At 31.7% G+C, this 22,948-nt stretch overlaps 1 protein-coding gene and 1 long non-coding RNA gene across 2 annotated transcripts; both read right to left on the bottom strand.

The window, feature by feature from the left end:
* Positions 1 to 2,532: 2,532 nt before the first annotated feature.
* LOC131005523 (uncharacterized) lies at positions 2,533 to 8,777 on the bottom strand. The gene is made up of 2 exons (XR_009095279.1): positions 8,593 to 8,777; positions 2,533 to 3,794 (listed from the first exon to the last, which is right to left on the bottom strand). It is a non-coding gene; the product is annotated as an uncharacterized LOC131005523 (long non-coding RNA).
* On the bottom strand, positions 3,911 to 7,391 carry LOC131005522 (arginine decarboxylase-like). The gene has a single exon (XM_057932537.1). It carries the CDS (start codon positions 6,347 to 6,349, stop codon positions 4,205 to 4,207), a length of 2,145 nt encoding a protein of 714 aa, XP_057788520.1. The 5' UTR covers positions 6,350 to 7,391; the 3' UTR covers positions 3,911 to 4,204.
* Positions 8,778 to 22,948: the final 14,171 nt, after the last annotated feature.

Here is a 22,948-nt window from a genome sequence, read left to right as displayed (position 1 = left end):
TACTAAAAAGTGAATTTTTAATGTCCGTGTCGAAAAGAAATGAATCTATTCGCCTGGGACGGAGAGAGGGAGTGGATAAAAGGGTAATAAGGTAAAATCATAGTATTACATTTGATTTAGAGGGTGTTTGGCTGAGCTTATAAGCTCCTCAAAACAGCTTATAAGCTGTTTAGGAGCTTATAAGCTCCTCCAAAGTGTTTGGCAAAATAAGCTCTCAAACAGATTATAAGCTCAAAAAATAAGCTCCAATAGCTTATAAGCTCCCAAAAAATAAGTTCTTCTACCCCAACTTATTTTTTTATAATCTCATATGCAACAATCATTTTATAAATATTTTTCAACTGTAATTTATTATTTTCATTATATATCATTCAAGTTCGTTTTTCTTCGATTTTCTCTCTCTAAAAAAATATTTTCTTTCTCTAACAAAAAATTATCTCTCTAGCTTATAAGCTCAATTATCCAAACACTTTGATAACTTATAAGCTCTTAAAAATTACATCTTATAACCTCCAAGAGCTTATAAGCTCTTTAAAATAAGCTTAGCCAAACACCCTCTTAGTGTTCAATTATCAAAGGGTGGGGAATCGATTTATTTATAAAGAGGAATGAATGAATGATGTTTGTCGCCTGAGCCGACTCAAAGACTCAAAGTCGCACGCGAGGTCCACATTTAGGTCAAATTCTTGACTGCATGTCGAGTTGACTGGCTCGCTTCATGTATTGCCATTTTGACTTTCAAATATGCCTCATCATATCATATCACTTGGCTGATATTGTTGTAAAAAAGAATGAGATACTTGAATTTTGATTCCATTTGAAAAAAATGAAATTATTAACCGAATACGAGTTATATTTTTACACTATAATTAAAAATAATTGTATTAAACGTATAACTAACTTTATTTATCATAAAATATACTACTATTCAAAATAAATTGGTTGTAGTAAATACTCCATATCATACTATTGAGAATGAAATAGTTTATTTAGATATAAATATAAATTTAAAAAACTCGTTTATACTCATGAACCACAATTTTTTTGATAAATATAAAGCTCGAGCTAGATTTAAAAATTAATAAACCAAGATTGATACATCACAATATTCGAGTCCATTATAATCCTCCCAACATTTTCGAAAAAATCATGTCCAAAATAACATTGATGTTTCGACCTTGGCTATAGAATACCATCCTATTTTTTGATTGTATCATGGACTATATATTAATTTTCTTTTATCGTATTTCTTTTTTAAGATGTGATATTACATAAATTTTGGGCATTGCTTTGTCTTAAATAAAACAGTAATTTACAAGGTCCAATTTCTCATGAAAAGAACCTCGCAATCATAATTCATATTTAGGATCAAATATACACATTCATTATTTGCTACTATCTATCTATATATATATATGAAACACCAGTTTTTGTTCCCGCCAATTTTTCTCTTTCCTTCCACCACTGCATTTTTTCACATTTTCTCTCTCCTCTCTCTATCACACGTTTTTTCATTATTTTTTTCATACAATTTATCTCTCTTCTACTCTCTCTTTCATACTTTAGTGATTTTCTTTAAAAAAAAAATTAAAATTGATATATGGAAAGATATTCAATATGTATCTTAAATTAAAGATAATGACAAGATCTTTAATTTGGTATAAAAATCATAAAATATGAATTTGAAACAAATAAGTTATTGTAATTAAAAAAATTATGGTAATTATTTTTCTCTCTCCTATTTCTTTTTCTCTATTCTTTTATATTTTTATATCTTCCTTTTTTTGCACTATTATTATTGTTGTTATTAATATTATATCGAAATTATTTTATTGTAATTTAATAATTATTGTTATTATGTTTTTTTTCTCTCTCTCTCTCTTTACTACAAAATTTATCTCTTATTTTGATCTTTTGATAAAAAAAATAATTTTGAATGAATAAGTTATGATAATTTAAAGTTTTAAAATATTAGTATTTTGTTCTTTCCTCTCTACTTTAATGAGTGTTAATTTTCTCTTTAATGACATGTTTACTTTTTTCTATTATATTAATTATTATTTTTTTGTATTTTAGATAAAAATAAGTAAATATCATGTGTTTGTGTTTACATATATATATTTTTAATTATAATAGTTTAAATGCAATAGAGGTGAAGGAATATATATTGGTTCATTTTATAACTCTTTTTTTTAAAATAATTTTTTTGTATTAATGTTAATTTAATTTTGTAGATGGAATTAGTATATATATATTAAAAATATAATTTCAAATTATTTTTTTATATTTGTGAATTATTTATTTATTTATTCTGAAGCGTCATACTTTATAATTATAATAAAATATAATGCTAATTTTCATTATCAAATAATTATTAATTATTTAATAACTATAATTGTCATTACACTTTATACAAAGTTGAAAATTTACGTTTTCAAAACCAAAATTTTATTGAGTAATTGATGTCGTTTAATTTCGATACTCGCCGTGCATCGCACGAGAGATCGTTCTAGTATGTCAAAAGCAGGGGTATGAAAAAAAGAAACAAACCCAAAAAAGATGGGTGGAATTCTGCATTTGGATCAAATATACACATCATACATTATTTATAGCATCAAGTTACTACAATGTGTGCTCGCGCGTGTGTGTTGTCTTAGCGGTAGGTAATTAATGTCCAAAACCTGCCGTTTTATTTACTTATGTAATTTATCAAAAAAAAATTACTACTACGTCATGTCAAAAGCAAGGGTATGAAAAAATAAACAAAGAGAAGATCAATTTTTTTACTTCACATAGTACATAATACAACTAACCAAAGTAAGCCAAGCATCTATTGGGGCCATATTATTGCATATAAACACAGTGCTTATCTTCAATATACGAAGACGTCTACAACTTCATCCAAATCCCAGCAGTTTATAAAGTAATATAGCATAGCAACCACAATCCACAATATTGAAAGCTCTACAATACCAAATGCTAAAACAGAACAAACTCTACAATGAGTTCTCAGCCACAGATATGAAAAGCTCACAAGTAGTGGACAAAACATACCATTTCATTCTAGGATAAGCTTAGCCAAGAATTGGATCTCACTTCTACAAGAACAAATATCTCACGACAAGCAACAAAGTTAATCCCAGAATAGATTCTAAGATATCCAGCATCATCAGCAACAAAGTCAATCTTGAAAGTCTAATAGTAGATCCTCATGCCATTAATTATTAGATGCTTACAAGAAGAGCTTATTCAACAAAGAAATTAGAGTCTCCAAATACAGATATGAGTTCCTGTCGCAATTAATAAACGTGAGAAAAGGCACGACATATATAAGAGCCTACGTTTTGAATGCTCCACAACCAACAAATTCAATCTCATGGAAAATTCTAACCTGGAAACCTCTCGAAGACTGAGAAAAAGCATATTTCAAAAAAGCTAGCCTCCAATAACAGCACGTACCAAACAAGTTGCAGCCATCAATTTAGACACACCGCAAAAGGAGAGAATATAACAGGAAACCGAAAAACTACCAGCACTACAAGACAATGATCATTACAAAATCTAAAGATACGAAGGCTTTATTTCATATTATTTTGCAGCAATTAAAGCACATACCTCCAATCAAGACCAAATCGGGATACCCCACAAAGAAACACAAGTGTATGTAAACAAGGGCCACTAATTCTCTACTAGTAATAAAATGGCAAGGACCATCAAAAGCAATACCTTTGGCAAAAGGGCCACCAATCAGTCATCTTTGTCATTAACTGACTGCTTAAGTTGAAACCTTCAAACTTCCATTCAACCAAGGAAAAATGTCACCCAATCAAAACCTATATATATATTTATATTTATATTTATACTAAAAGAATAACAGAATAACAAAGAAAGATATCAACATCAAACAAGATTTCTTGAAACATGGTCAATTACGATGGCAATGAAAAAACAACAATTACATAGAGCAAGCTGGGAATTTTGAGCACAACTTTTCATCCCTACTTTCCCCTAAGCATGCTAAAGACTCAAAATTCCTGCTTCATACATCCTTTGTTCATCATCACGAATTCAAAAAAGAGAAATGAACAACATAGTAATAAAGAGGAACCAACCAAAGCCAAACTAAAAAGTTAATAACAATACCCCAACCGCAAACTAGAACAAACAGGAGATGTAAACTGACTTTTAACTAAAAACATTAAACTCAAGCAATGCAATAAGACCACTGCTCGTCCTCAGCACCAACAGCATCGCCAGACGATGCAAAGCTCTCGTCACTGCAATAGTAGTAACCACCATTGCCAGCCGCAGCAGCAGTCAGGCTGCAAGAGGCGGCGGCTGCCAAGTAAGGCATGTTATTGAAAGAGCAAGCAAGGCCATCTGCCAGCGCCAAGCTGCTGCTGCCACCATCATCGGCAAACTCCTCAATCCTATGTTTCAGAGTCTGGAACATGAGCTCGGGCTCATACTGCATAACCCGGAGCACATCCCCACAAGATGGACCGGGCACAGCACGCGTTACAGCAAACCCGTGGGGGCCGTTGCTCTGCGACACACGCACGACACTTGGGCCACCAAACAGGTTGTGAAGACCACCGAGCGCCTCCTCATAAGCCCCGCCCAAGAACATCCCCAGATAATAGGCCGCACAATCACCATTGCCATTCGAATCCAATTTGTGCAGAGGCAAGCTGGATTCACCACCAATGAACTTGTCGATCTTCCCATCACTGTCGCAGGTCAAGTCCGACAGGATACCCCTAACTGCAGGCTTCTCATCCAGCCTGTGGATAGGAATCATAGGAAACAACTGGGCAATGCCCCAGAAATCAGGGATGGAGGTAAAAACAGACAAATTCACATGGTATGTCCGAACAGGATCAGAAACACCAATAGCTTTCGACACCAATTCACAAAGGCCATCAACTGCAGCAAGCTGTTCCATATTCAAAGACCCTTCTTTGAACTGCTCAACACACCGTTGTTTCAGCTGCTCTGCATAAAGCAAGCAATTTTCATATTCGCCACGAACGGCAGCTGCATACAAATTCCGGTAATCAGCACGAGCATCATCAGTCAACTGCTCCTCAAAATACTCAATCCCGGGAGGGGACTGAAACTGAGGAGAATCGTGAGAACTTGCAGAAACAGCCTCGAACACCAAAATTGAGTGGTGGGAGACGATTGCACGGCCGCTTTCACTGCAAATGATTGGATGCTTGACGCCCTTGCGGTCGCACACCAACCGCACAGCCGCAACGACGGCAGAAGCATACTCTTCAAGGCTGTAGCTCACAGAGATATCAGAATTCTGAGACTTTGAGCCATCATAATCGATTCCAAGTCCTCCACCAATATCAATAACTCTCATACAGGCACCAAGGCGAACTAATTCGCAATAGATCTGTGCAGCTTCACCAACGCCGTCAGCTAGCAATGACGTAGAAGGGATCTGAGATCCAATATGGAAATGTAGCAGCTGCAAACAATCCAGCATTTCGTACTGCTCCAGTTTCTTAACAACGCGAAGAATCTGCGTCGTTGTGAGACCAAATTTCCCTTTCTCGCCGGAAGTAGATCCAAAATGGCCAGAATGCTTAGTCCTCAGTTTAGCCCTGAGCCCAATTACGGGCCGAACACCAAGCTTCTTGCTCACGTCGATCACAATATCAAGCTCTTCCTCTTGCTCGAGCACAATCACAGAATTCAGATGCAGCTTCCTCGCGACCAATGCCAGAGCTATGTACTCGACATCCTTGAATCCGTTACACACCAATAGCGCCTCAGGGCTTCCGTTACATAGGGAGCTCATGGCCAAGAGAAGCTCCGGTTTGGAGCCAGCTTCGAGCCCGAAGCGGAAGCCGGAACCAAAATTCACAATATCCTCCACAACAAACTTGTCCTGATTGCATTTCACCGGGTAGACTCCCTGGTAATGAGCGTCGTACCCTTGAGATTGGATCGCAAAATCAAAAGCAGATTGGAGAGATTCAAGGCGGTCCTTCAGTATGTCAGGGAACCGGACAATGAGGGGCAACTGAAGCCCGAGCCCGCCCGAACTCTTCGGGTCGGACGCCTTCTTAACGACCTTGAGAAGATCGATTTCCTGGTGGTCCAGGGTGCTGGCGCCATGGGGACGGACAGCAACGTCGCCGTTAGAATTGACCGTGAAGTACGGTGCGCCCCATCCGTCGACGCGGTACAGAAGCGCCGAGTGGTCGGGCGTCCACGGCGAGGGCGCCGCGGCGGTGGCTGGCGGCGGAATTTCGGGAAGAGTGCTATCCCAGCTGGCAAAGGCGTAGGGAGGAGGAGAAACGGCAGCATCTACGCAGCAAGCGAGGGCAGGCATCTCTTCGCCGATCTACGATCTCTCCGTTCTCTACGGTATGGATTGGGAAATCAGAAAAAAGAAAAAGAATCAAAGAATTTTTGTATCGAAAAATAAGGGGGGGATTTGATTAGGTTAATGAAATATATCGGAATTGAATGAGGTCGTAACAGATGGGGGCTTTAAAACCCGCCGAGGCCGGAGCCCCGGCTACCCCCTCAAAAGAGGCAAAAAGGGATCTGAATCACAAAACGGTGGCCGAACGCACGGTTACACGGCACCGAAATCCCCACGCCTACCCCTCAGAAGAAGCTGAAATTGGGAAAATCAAACTACGAAACGGATTCACCGAAACGGAAAACCAAACAAATCTAATTCTCGAAAGTGGATCCCACCATGCAGATTCCGAGGAATTGGATTGAGAGAGAGGGAGAAGCGAAGGATGGTAGGGAGAATGAGAGATTGAGCGGAAGAGAGAGAGGATTGACGGAAACCTAACGGCTGCGGATGAGAGAGAGAGACAGAAAGAGGGCTAGGGTTTGAGCGATTGTGTAGAGAGAACGTGAAGCTGCGGATGAAGAGTGAGCGAGAATTGCATGAGGGCCAAAGCAGCCTTTTATAGGGAAATTTGCAGAGGATGGAAAGTGGGGCCCTTTTCTTGACCTAATTTTTAATATCTTTTTTCTTTTACTTTTTCTCCTTTTATTTGCTCGCTCCTTATCGACGTCATATTTATATCACAATGTTTTTTTTAAATAATGCAAAAATAAATATGAAAATCCTCATCTCTATTTACCTTTCTTCTCTTTGTGAAATACTAATACTTTATTATTTTCGGAGTTATATCTTTGTTTTGGGGAATATAATTTGATTTTAATTATAATTTGGTGGGGTATTGAAAATTCGGTGGGTGCGAGATTCTTTTACGGAGGCTAAAATCAGCTTCGAGTGGCCGCGTGTCGGCAATTTTGTGGGACCTACCTACGTTATTGTAGGTTCAAAGAAAGAAAGATGAATTGCTCTTTCTCACGAGGCTTCCTTCCTCACTAGCTCATGTGTTTTGGTTTTTCATCATTTCGGCATGGTTAGGTTCAATTCGATTTAGTAATATAATTTGAATATTTTTTTTGATATATTAGATGATACTCCCTCTGTCCCATGAAGCGTGACCCATTTCTTTTCGGCACGGGAATTAAGAAATTTGTATTTTGTGTGTTAAGTGTGATAGGTGAAAAAGTGAAAAGGTGAATAAAGGGTAAATTTTTTGCTATTTTTAGAAACAGGTCAAGCTTCGTGGGACAACCCAAAAAGGAAAATGGATCATGCTTCGTGGGACGGAGGGAGTATTTTTTAATTACTTTTTTATAATTTTATTTTCATAGTAATATTTTTGGAATGTCTTCTTAAAACCATAGTGTTTCTTTAAGATAAATAAATAATTTTAAAAAGTGTATGATAGTACTTAAACTTAAGGTCTTTGGTCAACAAAATTAACCATAATACCACTAAATCAACACATACAAAAAAAATAGTAATTTGGTGTGACCAATTGTTCATTATTCTAAAATTATACATTTAAAAATAATAAAACTAAACATATAAAGGAAGAGGTTCAAATGAAATTTTTTATTTAAAATGAGAATGAAAAATCATTTATAGCCATTTGATCATAAAAATCTATGATAGATACATTATTTTGATGGATGGATGCAGCATCTGGGTTGAAATTCATGAATGAGTGATTTTTTTCTTCTTCCAAGTGCAATTAATTTCATAATGAATGCATGTGTTTGTAGTTTTCATTTTAAATTGTTATTTTTACTATAACCAAACTCTATATGTATATGTATTCGCTATTTCTATATCGTTTTATATTTGCAAATGTGCATGTCGTATTTTCAAAAAGTAAAGTATAGAATATTTAAAGTCGAGCAACATAATATATTTGGAGCTAACACAAAAGATAGTCATTTAGGGTAACGAATATTTCCTATTTTTTGGGTATGTTTTTAGAAAATTATAACCATAGGTATGTTTTTTTGTTCTTTCCCATATTTTCGATTTTATACTATATGTGCAGAATATCTCAAACATGCTTTTCAATTTTCACTTGCACTTTTTTCTAAAATTATAATTTATCGCAGTCGTATATCTATTTTCATAATGGAATTGACCCTCTATCTATCACAATCATATACCTATTTTCGCAACGGAATCTACCATTAATAAAACACTAATTAATCTCTTCATAATTAAATATATACCTTGTCCAAATTAATGAGAATGGTGGCTTGGGAAGAGCGCGCACGTCTCCTTCGGCAAGGATTGAATAAAGCTTGAGAAAGAGCTCTCGTGAAATAGAGTGATGAATTGAATGTGTTTTCGTGGAGAACATGTATGTTTCTATAGTGATGTATATTGGAGAATGTGAGATATTGCACAAGATGTAGGGGTCCTTCGTTTGCATGAGGGAGTGGGTATTTGTAGGGAGTAAATGAAGGGGGCAAGGGTAAAATAGTCTTTTCGTAGTTATTTCATGCTATTCGTGCCGTGCATATATTTATGCAGATGACATATAAGTTAGTTATAACATTTTAGTAAACATATTTGAGATAATGTGACATATTGTGAGTGTATTTCGTTGTTCTATTAGCTTTGATCTTAATCTAAAAGGTCAGACGAGAAGTCTGTGATCTAATTAAGACTCATCGTAATGAGTATCGGTCGCTTCACAAAGCTCATGTGAAGGCGCCAAACCTATTGAGAGGTTTGTGAAGTGACATCGTCTAATCAGCACTCAGACCTAGTAAAAGCATTGCCTAATTAGTGCATGTATCAATTCGGTAAGGCACTTTTGAAAGAGATACTCCCTCCGTCCACCAAGAATGTAACACAATTATTCAATTGGGCGTCATTTTTTTTGGGGGACATGACCACACTTTTCATTTTAACTATAACCAATTAACCACTCATTTTTACATGACCTCATATTCAATTTAACTATAATCACTTATTTCTACTTAACGCGCATTTAGTAACTATTTTTTTTTAAAAAATATGCCGATCAAAAGTGCTACATTCTTGGTGAATGGAAAGAGTATATGTTTTCACATAACATGAGAAATTTGTGTTTTTTCACTAATGAAATTTATGTTCTCATGTATTATTAATAGATAAGATGTAAACAACTATATACTTTCATCGTCCAAAAATAATTGTTCTAATTGAAAATACATTTTGGTCTTAAAAAATATATTATTTTATAATTGTATAAATAAAAGTAATACCTATGTCAAGCTCAGCATTTTATCCTCGTATATTCAATGCAAATCCTTAATTTATTTGGTTTCTGTACTATTATTATAGACAAAAACAATAAATTTGCACACCTTCCATGAGCTCAAGGATATAGATAAAATAAAAGTAGGATAATATACAATATACACGTGTCCATTTGCTTAAAAATATAGATATCGAATTTAATTCAATCACATCTCCACATAAATTAAATTCCAAAAAAGAAAAAGAAAATTCCCACACATCACTAATTCTTTAAAATCGAATACTTCCATTTTGTGAGTTAGTAGCGATGAAAAAACAAATTACTAGCTATCATCGTGGCATATATACTTTTTTTTCCGTTCAATTTCGTTAGTGGCCTAATCACCACATTTAATTAATTAATAATATTTTCCAAGTTCAAATTAGAATGAAATCGTTAGTTGGTAATTATAGTCAAAATCTGGATTTAAGTATAAAATAGCGGATTATGGTCTAATCATATGCTTACACAAGCTTACAAAAAGGAAGGGGGAAGGAAGTTTCTGCTGATTTGGAGAGGGATGAGATTACGAATTTGAAGGTGGCTTATTTAGTTAACAGACAGCTGTACGTTTTTTTTCTCAATTACCAGTGTTCCATATTTTCATGTTATAATTTGGAAATTTGCATTTATTTATTTATTTTAGTTAGAAAATTGCATTTATGATTATAAACACATTTCACGCGATGTGGCAAAATTTGGTCATGCATAAATGCTATAAATGTGTATGCCGAATAGGTGGACACATTTCACATCCGGACCGTTGTTTTTCCATCTTTGTGATATAGAGGTCCCCACCTACGTACAGGTTGCTGATTTGTTTATATATTAGATGCCTCTTGTAATTTTAAAAAAAAAATGGAGATATTACATAACAAGTCTTGTAGCTTTTGATGATTTTCATCTTTTTTTTTATATATAGAAGTTGGTTTAAAATAATTAAATAAAATTTTGGTTTAGACGGTTGATCTTTAATAATATAAAAATCTATTTTTTAGTACTCCTATTGTCCTATTAAAATAATCTTAATTTTCTATTTCAAATGTCTACAAAAAAAAAAATAGCTATATTATATTTATAGAGATTATCCCACAACAAATTACTATTGTTTCAATATATCAACTTATGTAGCTGCTCTACCACACATGATGGTCCACCATTATAATTTAATCTAAACTCGTTATCCACTAATGTGGGTCATGTTATCCACTTTAACACTGCTCTTAAGGTGTAGCATTTTTCCCATTCACATTTTTTTTTATACAACCAAAGAAAGGAAAAAACTCACTCACACTCTAGCTCTTAGGGTGACTCAAACCTCCGACCTATTAGTTGAAGGAGAAACGTCTTACCAACAGACCGCGCTTCATCTTCAAAAAGGTGCTTGGTGAATTTGAACCTGAGACCTCAATAATATAATTTCTATATACAATTATTGTATGGATAAATTGCTTATAAATACATGAATTATACTAAAAAAAATTAGTTTGAAATTTAGTTTGAGTTGAAAGTTTGCTGGTTAATAACTTGATTATTTGAATTTTGATGGGCAATCTGAATGCATGGCTGAAAAATTCTTGACGTTATATTTCTAATGATATTTATACAACGCTGGACAATCTGAACCAAATTTGAATTTGTAGCTAAGTGTATGACTTGTCCGATTGTGACAATGATATAGATGCTTTAATCGACTTTTATCTAATTCCATCTATGGAGATTTTTCAATCAATTTATAATTTTATAGTAATATAATTAATATGATTATATTTTACTGATGACCGATTTTTCCAGAGGTATCTCAATGAGATTCTGTTTGGGGATATCCGGATATGAGGAGTTGGGAATCAATCAATAACAAATGAACAAAAATAGGTGTTGGGTTATTTAAAAAAAAAAAAAAAAAGTGTTGGGTAATTTTTTAAAAAAGTGCTGGGTTGTAATTTATTTATTTAGATATTTGTTTTAATTTGTATTAATTTAATTATTAGTTTATTTATTAATAGTATAATACTCCTTTCATCCACAAAAAATAGTTTTAGAAAAGGACGACACGAGTTTTAATATAAATTGTTACTCCCTTCGTCCCACTATAAGTGATTCAAAACTTTTCGATACGATAATTAATGAGAATGTGTAAATTGGTTAAAAGTGGTAGGACTTATATTTTTTTTAAGGGTTAAATTTTTATATTTATGAAAATAGCCACTTATAGTGGGACGTCCCAAAATAGAATACGGGTCATTTATAGTGGGACGGAGGGAGTAGTATATTGTGAGTGAAGAAAGGATCCCACTTAAAAGGTAATGTTAATAATAATAATTAATTATATTATGAGTGAAGAAGACAATCCACCATATAATAGAAATTTGCTAAAAATGAAAAGGAACTAATTTTTGTGGACGTCCAAAAGCATTAAAAAGAGTTTATTTTTTATGGGTGGGAGTATATAATTTCATAATATGATTATTTTTATATTGTATTTAAAAAAAACAAAAAAAGAAGAGCCCGAAGGTGTTGGGATGAGAGAGAGGCGTTGGGAGGAGTCACCTGCCTCAGTTAACGTTATCCCCATAGAGAATCTCTCTTCAAAATTTCCTTTTCAAACTCATAGAAGGTAAATAGGTAGTATTTTTTTTATATTAGTATTATTATTATTATAAACACGCACATAACACGTAAAACAAGAAAAAAATAATAAAAATGGAGTGGCGAAATTCGGATATAATTGTTTTATCTAAAATCATGTAATACCGTCGTGCCTCGCTATCAAACTAGTTACTTTTAATATATATATATATATATATATATATATATATATATATATATATATATATAAATATATGACCTTCAGATAAAGTTTTTTTTGGACACGAAAGTGAAATATGATCGATTGGAGGATTTTTATTTATATAAGATTCCTTTATTTTATTTATTTTTCTTTCAAATCTATAGTCAGTTATTGGCACACTGCTCTTTTTTTGTTTTTTAGTATATTAGTAGTTTTTCTCAAAAATAAAAAAAGTCTATTAGTAGTTACATAATTAATTCCTAAACTAGTATTAGTGTGTCGTTTATAAGGATTACGGAGTCAGGTATAAATTTCTCACGCGTGTTGTATATATTTTAAAAATTTATTAACTTGTTGTTGTTCCCTCAAAAACAAAACCAAAATAAAATAATTTTGCCTTTTTATTTCACTAATTAACCCTAGCCTAGGTTAATTTTTCGAAGTAACACTATGTATCAAAAAATATAAAATTTCACATGACATTAACACGATGTAATTAAAACACTTCTTTTATTTTGTTTTTCAGTTTTTCGGAAAATTTATTTTATATGTATCCTAGAGGATAGAATCATAGAAGGAGATTGCTTTACATATTAGATGACATCATTTGAATATTAAAAAAAAATAGCAGTGGTGAAACTACATAAAAGATGATGTTATCATTACAATATTATTATAAAAATTGTGCAAAAATTACAAACTCGGATAAATATTACTATATCATTTCCAACAATTAAATTAACCGTTTAATTAAACTTCACTAAAATCAATGTGGAAAACATTGGATCTCTACATAATTCAAAAACACTAGCTATATCACTAGCTAGAATAGACATTATTTCTATGTGGGCACATGATGGCTCCAATATGAAAAAAAAAATAAAAAAAAATAAAGAGGTGACATTTGCAGAAAATAATGAAAAATTGTCCAATTATTCCTCTCAACTATATTGTAAGACGCCCTTCACGTCCACAAGGTGGCATACGTTATACCTTGCGTAAGAGACTATGAAATACCGAAAATGCCCTCCAACTAACATCTATCGGTGGTCCATTTCTCGTGCGTTAATCTTAGGATTTATTACCCCACATCAGATATAAACTTGAGATATTTAAAAACTTTTATTTGTGAAAGATTTTAGATTTAATTTCATTTGTTTTTATTGTAGTATTTTTTATATTAGTGTGATGTAGAGGTTTCGTTTGTGTGTAGTTATTATATTTTTCACATTTATGTGATATAAAAATCCCGCCTATGTACAGTGTAGTGACTTATTTTGATGATGATGATATATATATATATATATATATATACCTCGTATAATTAAAAAAAATCTTCAAGATTTACTAGTTTTTATATTTTTTTATTTTTTAATAGTTGCACAATAAATTTTAAAATCGTGTCAACACATGTATATAATTTTTTCCATTTTATTTTTGTTAAGTGACAATATTATGTAATCGATGAGATATAATTTGTCAAATAATTATCACCAAATGCCATTGTGACCCATACATAATTATCTCTCATTTCACTTTAAAAAAATACTTAATATCTTTATTTATCTCTCTTAGTTTTTGGGCATATATATCCTAAAAAAAATTACTTTACTTTTTCCTATTTTATTATAAACTATTCGTTTTATTAATATTTATATCAAGCTATGTGGACTACTGAATTGTGACGGACGAAGTAATTAACTTTTGTGAATCTACTATTTTTATCTATTTTACTTTTTTTTTTTAATCCTCGTAATCAAAAAGTTTTGATGTAGTAATAATGGAATGAATGGATTATATTTCTTTGGATTTTTTCCATCAAGAGTGGAAAAAAATCGAATATTAAAAAATTTAGAATATGTGGATTTTACTTTAAAAATTAAATTATTGGCTGCAAGATTTTAAATTGGGTGTAAAACTAAATTTTGGATGGTGTTTTTTCTTTTTACAATTAGACTTTTTTTACTTTTATAGATGACCCAAATGCATCTTCGCCACTCCCACTCATGCCACGACCAATTGTGATTAAAAAAATCAAGAAAAACTTTAATTTATAAATAGTGAAATTTAAGGATTTCACCGTTCTTCTCTTATTATTATTTTTTAAAATTATGAACATGTTATGATGTTAATGTGCAACTAAACCGACCCCAGATTCTTAAACTTAACTTTCATTAAAAAAAAAAAAGTAATGATAATCCAATTAACTGGAAACGTTCTAAATTCAACTGAATGATTTGATTGGTTGACTTAATTGGAAATCTTTCAAACCATATACCAAATATATTCTATCCTATCAAGTTAATTGTCCAAAAAATTAAAATATCATAAATTCATAATCGATAAGCATCAAGATTATTCATAACGAAATGGTTATGAATTTAAATCTTTTCAGAAAATTCAAATTATGAGTATATAACCCATCGAAAGCCGATATAAATCACTTATTACATTAATAAATCAATATTTTCTGTCGATGTAATAGTACATGTCCTGTATTTATTTTTAATTATTTTTACTTAAAACTGAAAAGATAAATATATATTTTTTTGGGTTAGATAAACATACTAAATTGATGAAATATTAGACTGTCACGTAAGAAAGTGACTACTAATTTCCTATCTTACATACGATACCCATATATCATGGTTTCACACTAATTAGTTAAGAAGTTTGAACAAAAATGTTCAAACAAAAATGAGATTGGGAGGTGTTTGAACGTGATAGGGAGCATGTGGTTTTCGATTTCTGTCATATGCGACGTGAGGTTAATACATAAATTTGTTGACAGAGCTACTTGTTTTTATGATGCAATAATCTGATTACATGTTTTATCGTCACGATTACTAGATATTGCACATTCCGATATGAATTAATATACCTGCCTTCCTTTCTCATTTTAAAAAAAAAAATGATCAAACGCATATGCGCGTTTTAACAATTTTTGGTGCACAAAGTTCATGTTTTGGCCTTAGCTAAGTATCAATTTGATTTTGGAATTTTGATTAATTATATGATCACATGCACAAGTGGTCCTGTGTTTCCTGCAAGGGCTGATATCATAATCTCGTTGGGAAATTCACATATATGCATGTACGCGTCTACGTGCCCACATACTTGGTTTATAACGTGGAAAAAATGCATTTAAAAAATCACATTTTTCTTAATTACGTTCCAAGTGGCACATTTTGACACGATATTTGACTGAGTTTATACGCTCTTTAAATATTTATATATATATATATATATTGAAATAAACATATTAATTATTTAAAAGAGCTCATATTTAGTTTGAGTCATGCTACCTTCATTCGAGGATAGTTCGTTTGCCAATGACTACATACAAAGACTTATCACATGTCATTTAATATGAGAGTGAGCAAATTTAAATAGTACTCTCTCCATTTCCAAATAACTTTATAAGAGGGAGAGACGTAAGTTTTAAGACAAAGTTATTCAGTGTATTAAAAGTGATGAAAAAGTGTAATAATTAATATTGAAAGTAATGAACAAAATATTATAATAAATATTGAGAATAGTTAAAAGATAAAAAATAAAAATAAATAATGTATTATTAGTGGTGGGATAGTGTTCTAAGATGAACAAAAGTTATTTGAGGAACTATTAAAAAATAATCTGAAGTTATTTCAAGGAGCAGTGGAATTAGAATATAACAAAAAGTTGGGGCGCCGTTGTGGACAAAAAGAATCAATTAGACATCGTGTTGTATTTTATTTAAGACAGTATTTCAACTACTCACAATAAATTGGTATTGTATGGGATATAAATAAAATAAGCAAGCAAATCTGTTTGTCAGAATGTGATATATCGGGGTTATAATTCATTTAATGAACGTAGCTCGCCAAACGCATATTTTAATTTTTAAATATTACTAGTATTATTCCTTCAAAACGAAAGGCGATTATTATTATGTTTACTATTAATTTGTTAAGATTATTATTAGTTTGAAGGTAACATTTAATATTATTTGCCATCGAAATAATAATAATACACACACTCACAGTTACAGAAGTACTCATAGGCCATGTTTCTCACTGAGTAAAAGGTGAATTGAGGTGTGTCTGTTGGACCAGCGAAAGGTGATTAATGGCAAACACGTGAAGTCATGGGTTCGAGATCGTCGTGCGATTTTTAATTTTTTTAGATATTTATATAATTTAATAAAAAAAGAAGGTGGATTGAATGTTTGTTGGATCAACGATCGGTGGTTAATGTAGGGTTCAACATATAAAATAAAAATAAATTGAATCAACTTGAAATTTCTTTCTTGAGTTGTCAAAAAAATGGTCATCGTTTCCTACAACTTTCCAACTTTTACAAAGTTTTTTTTTTTTTAAATAAATGAATTTAAAATTGATTCTGAATTGTCCCACAACGAATTTTTTTGCCCAATTTCAATGTGATGTCGTAGAGAAAGGTAACAAGTTGTGGGACTATTCATATTGAGTTTGGGCAAAATTATCTTATTCTATTTCTACCCTGTAATTGGTCTACAACTTTGCTTAAACCTCTCAATCATTGGATTTGGACGAAAATACCCACCGTGAACAATCCAGAATCAATCTTAAATTCGTGTATTTTTCGGGCAATAACCCCAATTAAAAAGGTATTTAAAATACTAAGCATCAAACTCCTTAAATTACGTATTTAAAATCAATGTCCCAAGATCACGGGAACGAAGGGATCAAGGGAATATTATATGCCATCGAAATTGTACACAAATGTCATAAGTTAAAGGTAAATACGTTCCGTAAATTAAATCGAACTTCACATTTATTTCTTGTGTGACAAAAATGGTCACCCTTTCCTACACCAACGAAAGTAGTTTTATTGTTAAAAACGTTACAAAATTACGTACCGCATTGGACGAAATACATATTCAAGTAATTGAAATAAATATATTTTTTTGAGAAGTATTGAAATAAATATATTGATACAATCTACCTCCGTCCCTGAAATAAGTTTCTCTTTTTCCTTTTTGGGACGTCCCCAAATAAGTTCATCTTTTTTTCTTTCCATTTTTGGACAACTACCCCACCACTAATAATACTTTATTTATTCTTATTTTTTACTTTTTCACCACTCTCAATACTAATTATAACACTTTTTCACATTTTCACCACTCTCAATACTAATTACTATAACATATTTTTCTCCACTATCAATACACTTTACCATTTTTTCTTAAAATCCGTGCCGTCCCTAAAGAGGAACTTATATTGGGGACGGAGGGAGTATTGTATAAAAAATCACAACATCTACACTAAATTATAAACTCGACCACATCATTTCCTTTTTTGATAACAAAGTTTTATCCCTCTTTTCCGCGGACTAGATTACGACGTAACCATCTTTCTCTTTTTTTTTTTTGGATCAGATAAAAATTTCATAAAAGAAAAACGATGGTACCAGGGGTACCTAAAAGTTAATACAAGAAGAGAGGAAGAAGGATTCAGAGCACCAAGAAAGGAAGCTCAATTCCTTTGCAACAATACCAAAAGACTTATTCCAACTCCAGATCCTTCCTTTAATTTCCAATAGCAGATTCTGGCAATCCCACGCCTTCCCTTCAAATCTGCTCTCATTACGTCGCTTCCAAAGGAGCCACACCGTGCAAATCCAAACCGCCTTAAGCATGTTGCCGCTCTTTTTTCCTTTTCCAAGATGGGTGAACCAATTGTAGTGTTGCTCGATCTTCCTGGGTCTCGCTGAAGAAACACCAATCCACTTCTGGATGTCATCCCACACTCGTTGAACTTTCGGACAGAGCAGGAACAAGTGATCTGCTGTCTCTTCACTAGCCACACATCCGTTACACCAAGACTCCTCAACTGTCACCGCCACGTAACCATCTTTCTCTTTAATAGTGTAGACGTGTTTAATTTGTATGCAATCACCCTAAAAAGATCAATTAGAGTTCATCAATTTTCAAGCAGGGTTTATTAATTCATAATTAAGTTTCTCTAACCACATTTATAATTTAATATAAGGGCGAATGCATAGTGGGTCTCTTTTATAAATAATATACTCCAGATAATGGTTCAACAGAGAAACTAAATATTGTGGAGAATAGAGAATTCGTAAAATAAAAACGAACAGATCTATAATTATAATGAACAGATCAATGTACCACATGAACAACAATTTATCAAGGGTTCGAATCCTTCTGGTGACGAATTTTTCTTTATTTTTACTAAATACGACTGTTCATTACTTATGTTGATCTGTTCGTAAAATGAATAGATTTGTTCATAATGAATAAAAAGATAATTCTCTATTGAACTCAACCCTCTATATATATATATATATATATATATATATATAAAAGTAATTGTCCCTCGCGAGACAATTCCGAATCATAATCAAATTTAAATTTACAAATGAAAGTAAAGAAATTGATTATTATGATAATTACATTTTTTTATGAGAATATAAAAATAATACATTAAATGTATAAAATTGTTGTATTGACAATTAAATTTAAGGCATTCGGAAAAAACAAATCTCCTTCTGAAAATTCGAACATTAATGTCCATTCATCTAACAACAATTTTTTTTATGTATATCGAAATTATGATAATCATAATGTGGCTCAATAACATCATTGAGATTGTGAAATATGGGTTGGGATAAAAAAAAGTAGTCCTATTTGGACAAAAATTGTCCGGATAAAAAAAAGAGATTAAATATTTTAAAAATTTGTTTGATTTAAAAATTTTGGTTTAAGTTAAAGGATTTAGTTAAATTTACTGTTTTCTCCACATTGTAATTTTTTTAACATTTTTTTTGTAGTTTTTTATACTTTGAAAATAATCAAAATTAAAAAGACTATGAAAATATTACAAAAAAACTACAATATGGAGAAAATAATAAAACTAACTAAATTTTTTGATATTTTAAACCATAAATATTAAATATAATTATTTTATAAAGTATTTAATTATATTTTGTATGAATATATTTTGTCCAAACATATTTTGCCGCATTTTTTTTATTTGAAGTTACAAGAGATGTTTGAATACAATCAATTATGCAATCCGCACGTAGGTGGAACCTCAACACCACTCAACGGTGGGAAAATATCAACGCTCTGCGTGTGGGACCACAACATCAAATAATATGATACAACAACAATACTTCACCACTTAAAGTGGGAAAACATCACCGCCAAGCGGAATTGAATCCATAACCAACATCACGGTCAAGCGGGATTGAATCAAAAACCCCTCACAAAAGAAAATCTTTGAATGTCTCAGCTTTGCCACTAGAGCAAGGCCCCAACGCCTATTTTGCCGCATTATTGAGATCAAAATGTTGAGTCTTGAAACGGTGACACCACAAAATTTTTATGTACTACTCCCTCCGTCTCACGAATCTTGACACGTTTGGATTCGGCACGAGAATTAAGGAGTTGTAGATTAGTGTTTTAAATGTGTAGTTAATAAAATATAAAAATGATAAAATAGGAGAGAGAAGGTAATAAAAGTGATAAAATAGGAGAGAGAGTAATAAAAGTGATAAAGTATGAGAGATAATGTAATAATTATTACCCAAAATGAAAACGTGTCAAGATTCATGGACGGCCCAAAAAGAAAAACATGTCAAGATTCGTGGGACGGAGGGAGTATAATTTAGAGGGGCTTTTTTAGGTGGCATGATTTGATTGGGATTGTAGGAATCTAATGTATCGTGCTCAGCGGCGATCATTCCGGAGTTATAACGTAATTAACTTTTTTTGTTAGATCCGTAAAAGCGTGTAGGAATCTGCTTTCTGATACTAGAGAAAATGGTGGGGGCTTCATCTAGATTCTTTACCAAATTTTGGGATGTCATCCAATTCTTTTTTTTATTATTTTTTTTCAAATAATATTTTAGTATTAAATATTTTTTGTGGCTGCATGTCGTAATGATAATGTCGTGTATTGATAAAGTATAATTTTAATACTATCGGATCGATTATAAAATTATACATAGAGCTAGAGCATATTGCCTATGTAAGAGATTTTGTGAAGTGGGGAATATGCTATGAAAGCTTGATTTGAATTCCATGATTGAGTTTGGTTGAATTTGCTATTTTTGTTTAACTTTAAATTTAAAACTTTTTTCTTTTAAAAGCTCTGCAAATTTAGTATCGTGTGGCTGTCATTAAACCAGCTGAAGACCCAAAAACAAAAAACAAAAAAATATTTTGACAAATTACGCTTTTATCTAAATTTGTACGTTTCAGATGATTTTTGCATATTTGAGCATTATTTTAGTTTTTCCGTAATTAGGAGTATTTAATATTTTTTGGGGAAATGTCGTAGGTGCAACATAAATAAATAGGGTTAAAGTACATATTCACCCTTGAAGTTGTTGGAAGGTGGGTCCCACGCGAAAATAAAATACAAAAAAAAATATTTAAGAAACGGAATCTTTGGGCCGTCAAACGGGTGGGCTTAAGTGTAGTATTTTTATGGGCTATGGGGAGTTATTTGGGCCCGAGCCGAGTGTGGGGAGCGGAACGCTCTAGGGGTGTGGACTTCAGGGGTGAATATGTACTTTAACCCAAATAAATATGATGTTGTAAATTGTAATTACAATATTCTAAAAGTTATGTGGACATTACATATTCTTTAAAGAATATTGTGTTATTTTCACTAATTATTTACCCTTTACGGCTCTCTTCCTGCGTTTCATAATATTAACCACAACTTGTACCCAACAAAAAAAAAAAAAAAACCTAGGTATAACTTAAATATAAATTCAGAAATTATACAATTTAAAACTATTTCCACGATATTTGCTCCATGATTCGCGAATTGTGACTAAAAATATGAGTGACAAGTTGAATAATTAATATCATCAACTTGCATCCCTGAAAAAAATCATCAACTGGCATATATATATACGATCAGGGGAGGGATGGAATATTTAGTACTACACACATTGAAAAAAATTATTAGATCCATAAAAATTGGAAAATATGTTGGGGATTTGTTGATAGGCAGAAACAACACAAATATGTTGGTGTTGGGTGTTATAGTAACAAGCCAGACATGATAAATAAATGTCCATCACATAAAACAAATATACCAATTTAGTTCACATGTTCTTTGTCACTCATCTATGGCATTGGAATTAGAATTAGGGTTCAGACCCCCCCCCCCCCCACCCAAAAAACCCATAAAATTAGGGTAAATTTTTTTTGGAATGATTGTATGATGGATTCAAGAACCATAAAATTTGACTGAAATAATAATAATAATAATAATAATAATAATAATAATAATAATAATAATAATAATAATAATAATAATAATAATAATAATAATAAAAAATCAATCCAGCAGTCAGTTCACATAATTTACAATATACGAACAATACAATCCTACACTACTAAAAAATCTTAATTATGAAAATAAACGAATACAAACGAGCCATATGTACGTTGACGGTATCAAATGACTAAATGATTCGATAAAGTTAAGGAGACCAAGAAACAATAATTGTCGTAACACGAAAAGTGATTGGTATTTTCTAATTCAAAAAAAAAGTGATTGATACTTTAGGTTTTTTTTTTTTTTTTGTGGAAAAACAAAATAAATAAAGAACGAAAAAATATTAGGGATCCCTAAAAGACTAAAAAAGCTATGACTTTTTTATAGCTTCGTTAAAAATAATATTGGGAGTAAAACTTTTTATAGGGCAAAATTGACACCCAAAAAAAAAAACAAATAAGCTTGCTTGATAGAAAAACAAAACTAAAGAAATTAACTAGCTTTACAAAGCCAAATCAAACCAATCAAAGCACAACAAATTAAAAACAAACCCCATCTACACGAGAAAAAGTGGTTGGTACCTTATCTCTTACTACAAAATGAGCACTATATCACTATGGGGCACATGGCATCAAACCAAACCATACATAATTTTATTTTTCAAATTAACTGGAAAATGATAATTAATGTTTGGATGAATCAAATTTAATTCTTTTTATTGGAGATTCTGGTGTTTTAAACGGGAATAATAATAATAATAATAATAATAATAATAATAATAATAATAATAATAATAATAATAATAATCAACTGAGGCTGCGATTTTAAATTCCGTAATTGAGATTTTGATATAAGAATTTTCTTATAATTTGATATGGTGATGTGTGTTTTTACAATATTATTCGCACAAAATATCAATAATTTTACGATCTGATAAAATTTAAGAATAGTCCTTGATCACAATTCACAATCTATTTTTAACTATATATATTTATCTATATATATTTTTTTTGGATAATAAAATTATGATCCTAGCAAACGTTCATTCATTAGGTCATATGTGTTAATTAATTGAGACTAAAGTGTGAGAAAGATAAATTAAATTAAAAGCGCCGACTAAATTATTGTGGCATAGTAAAGTGTAATCTAATTGTACATTGAAACCACAAAAGTGAACTTTTAAAAATAATATACAGAAAAAGATGCAGGTAACTTTTTTTTTTAAT

The sequence above is a fragment of the Salvia miltiorrhiza genome, chromosome 1 (assembly GCF_028751815.1).
Source record: "Salvia miltiorrhiza cultivar Shanhuang (shh) chromosome 1, IMPLAD_Smil_shh, whole genome shotgun sequence".
Lineage (NCBI taxonomy): Eukaryota > Viridiplantae > Streptophyta > Magnoliopsida > Lamiales > Lamiaceae > Salvia > Salvia miltiorrhiza.
Note: the sequence above shows the minus strand (reverse complement) of the source record. Positions and strands in the feature narration are given on the sequence as shown.

Excerpts from the sequence above, each read along its gene's own strand:
- LOC131005522 (XM_057932537.1), bottom strand. The coding sequence starts at position 6,349 with ATGCCTGCCCTCGCTTGCTGCGTAGATGCTGCCGTTTCTCCTCCTCCC.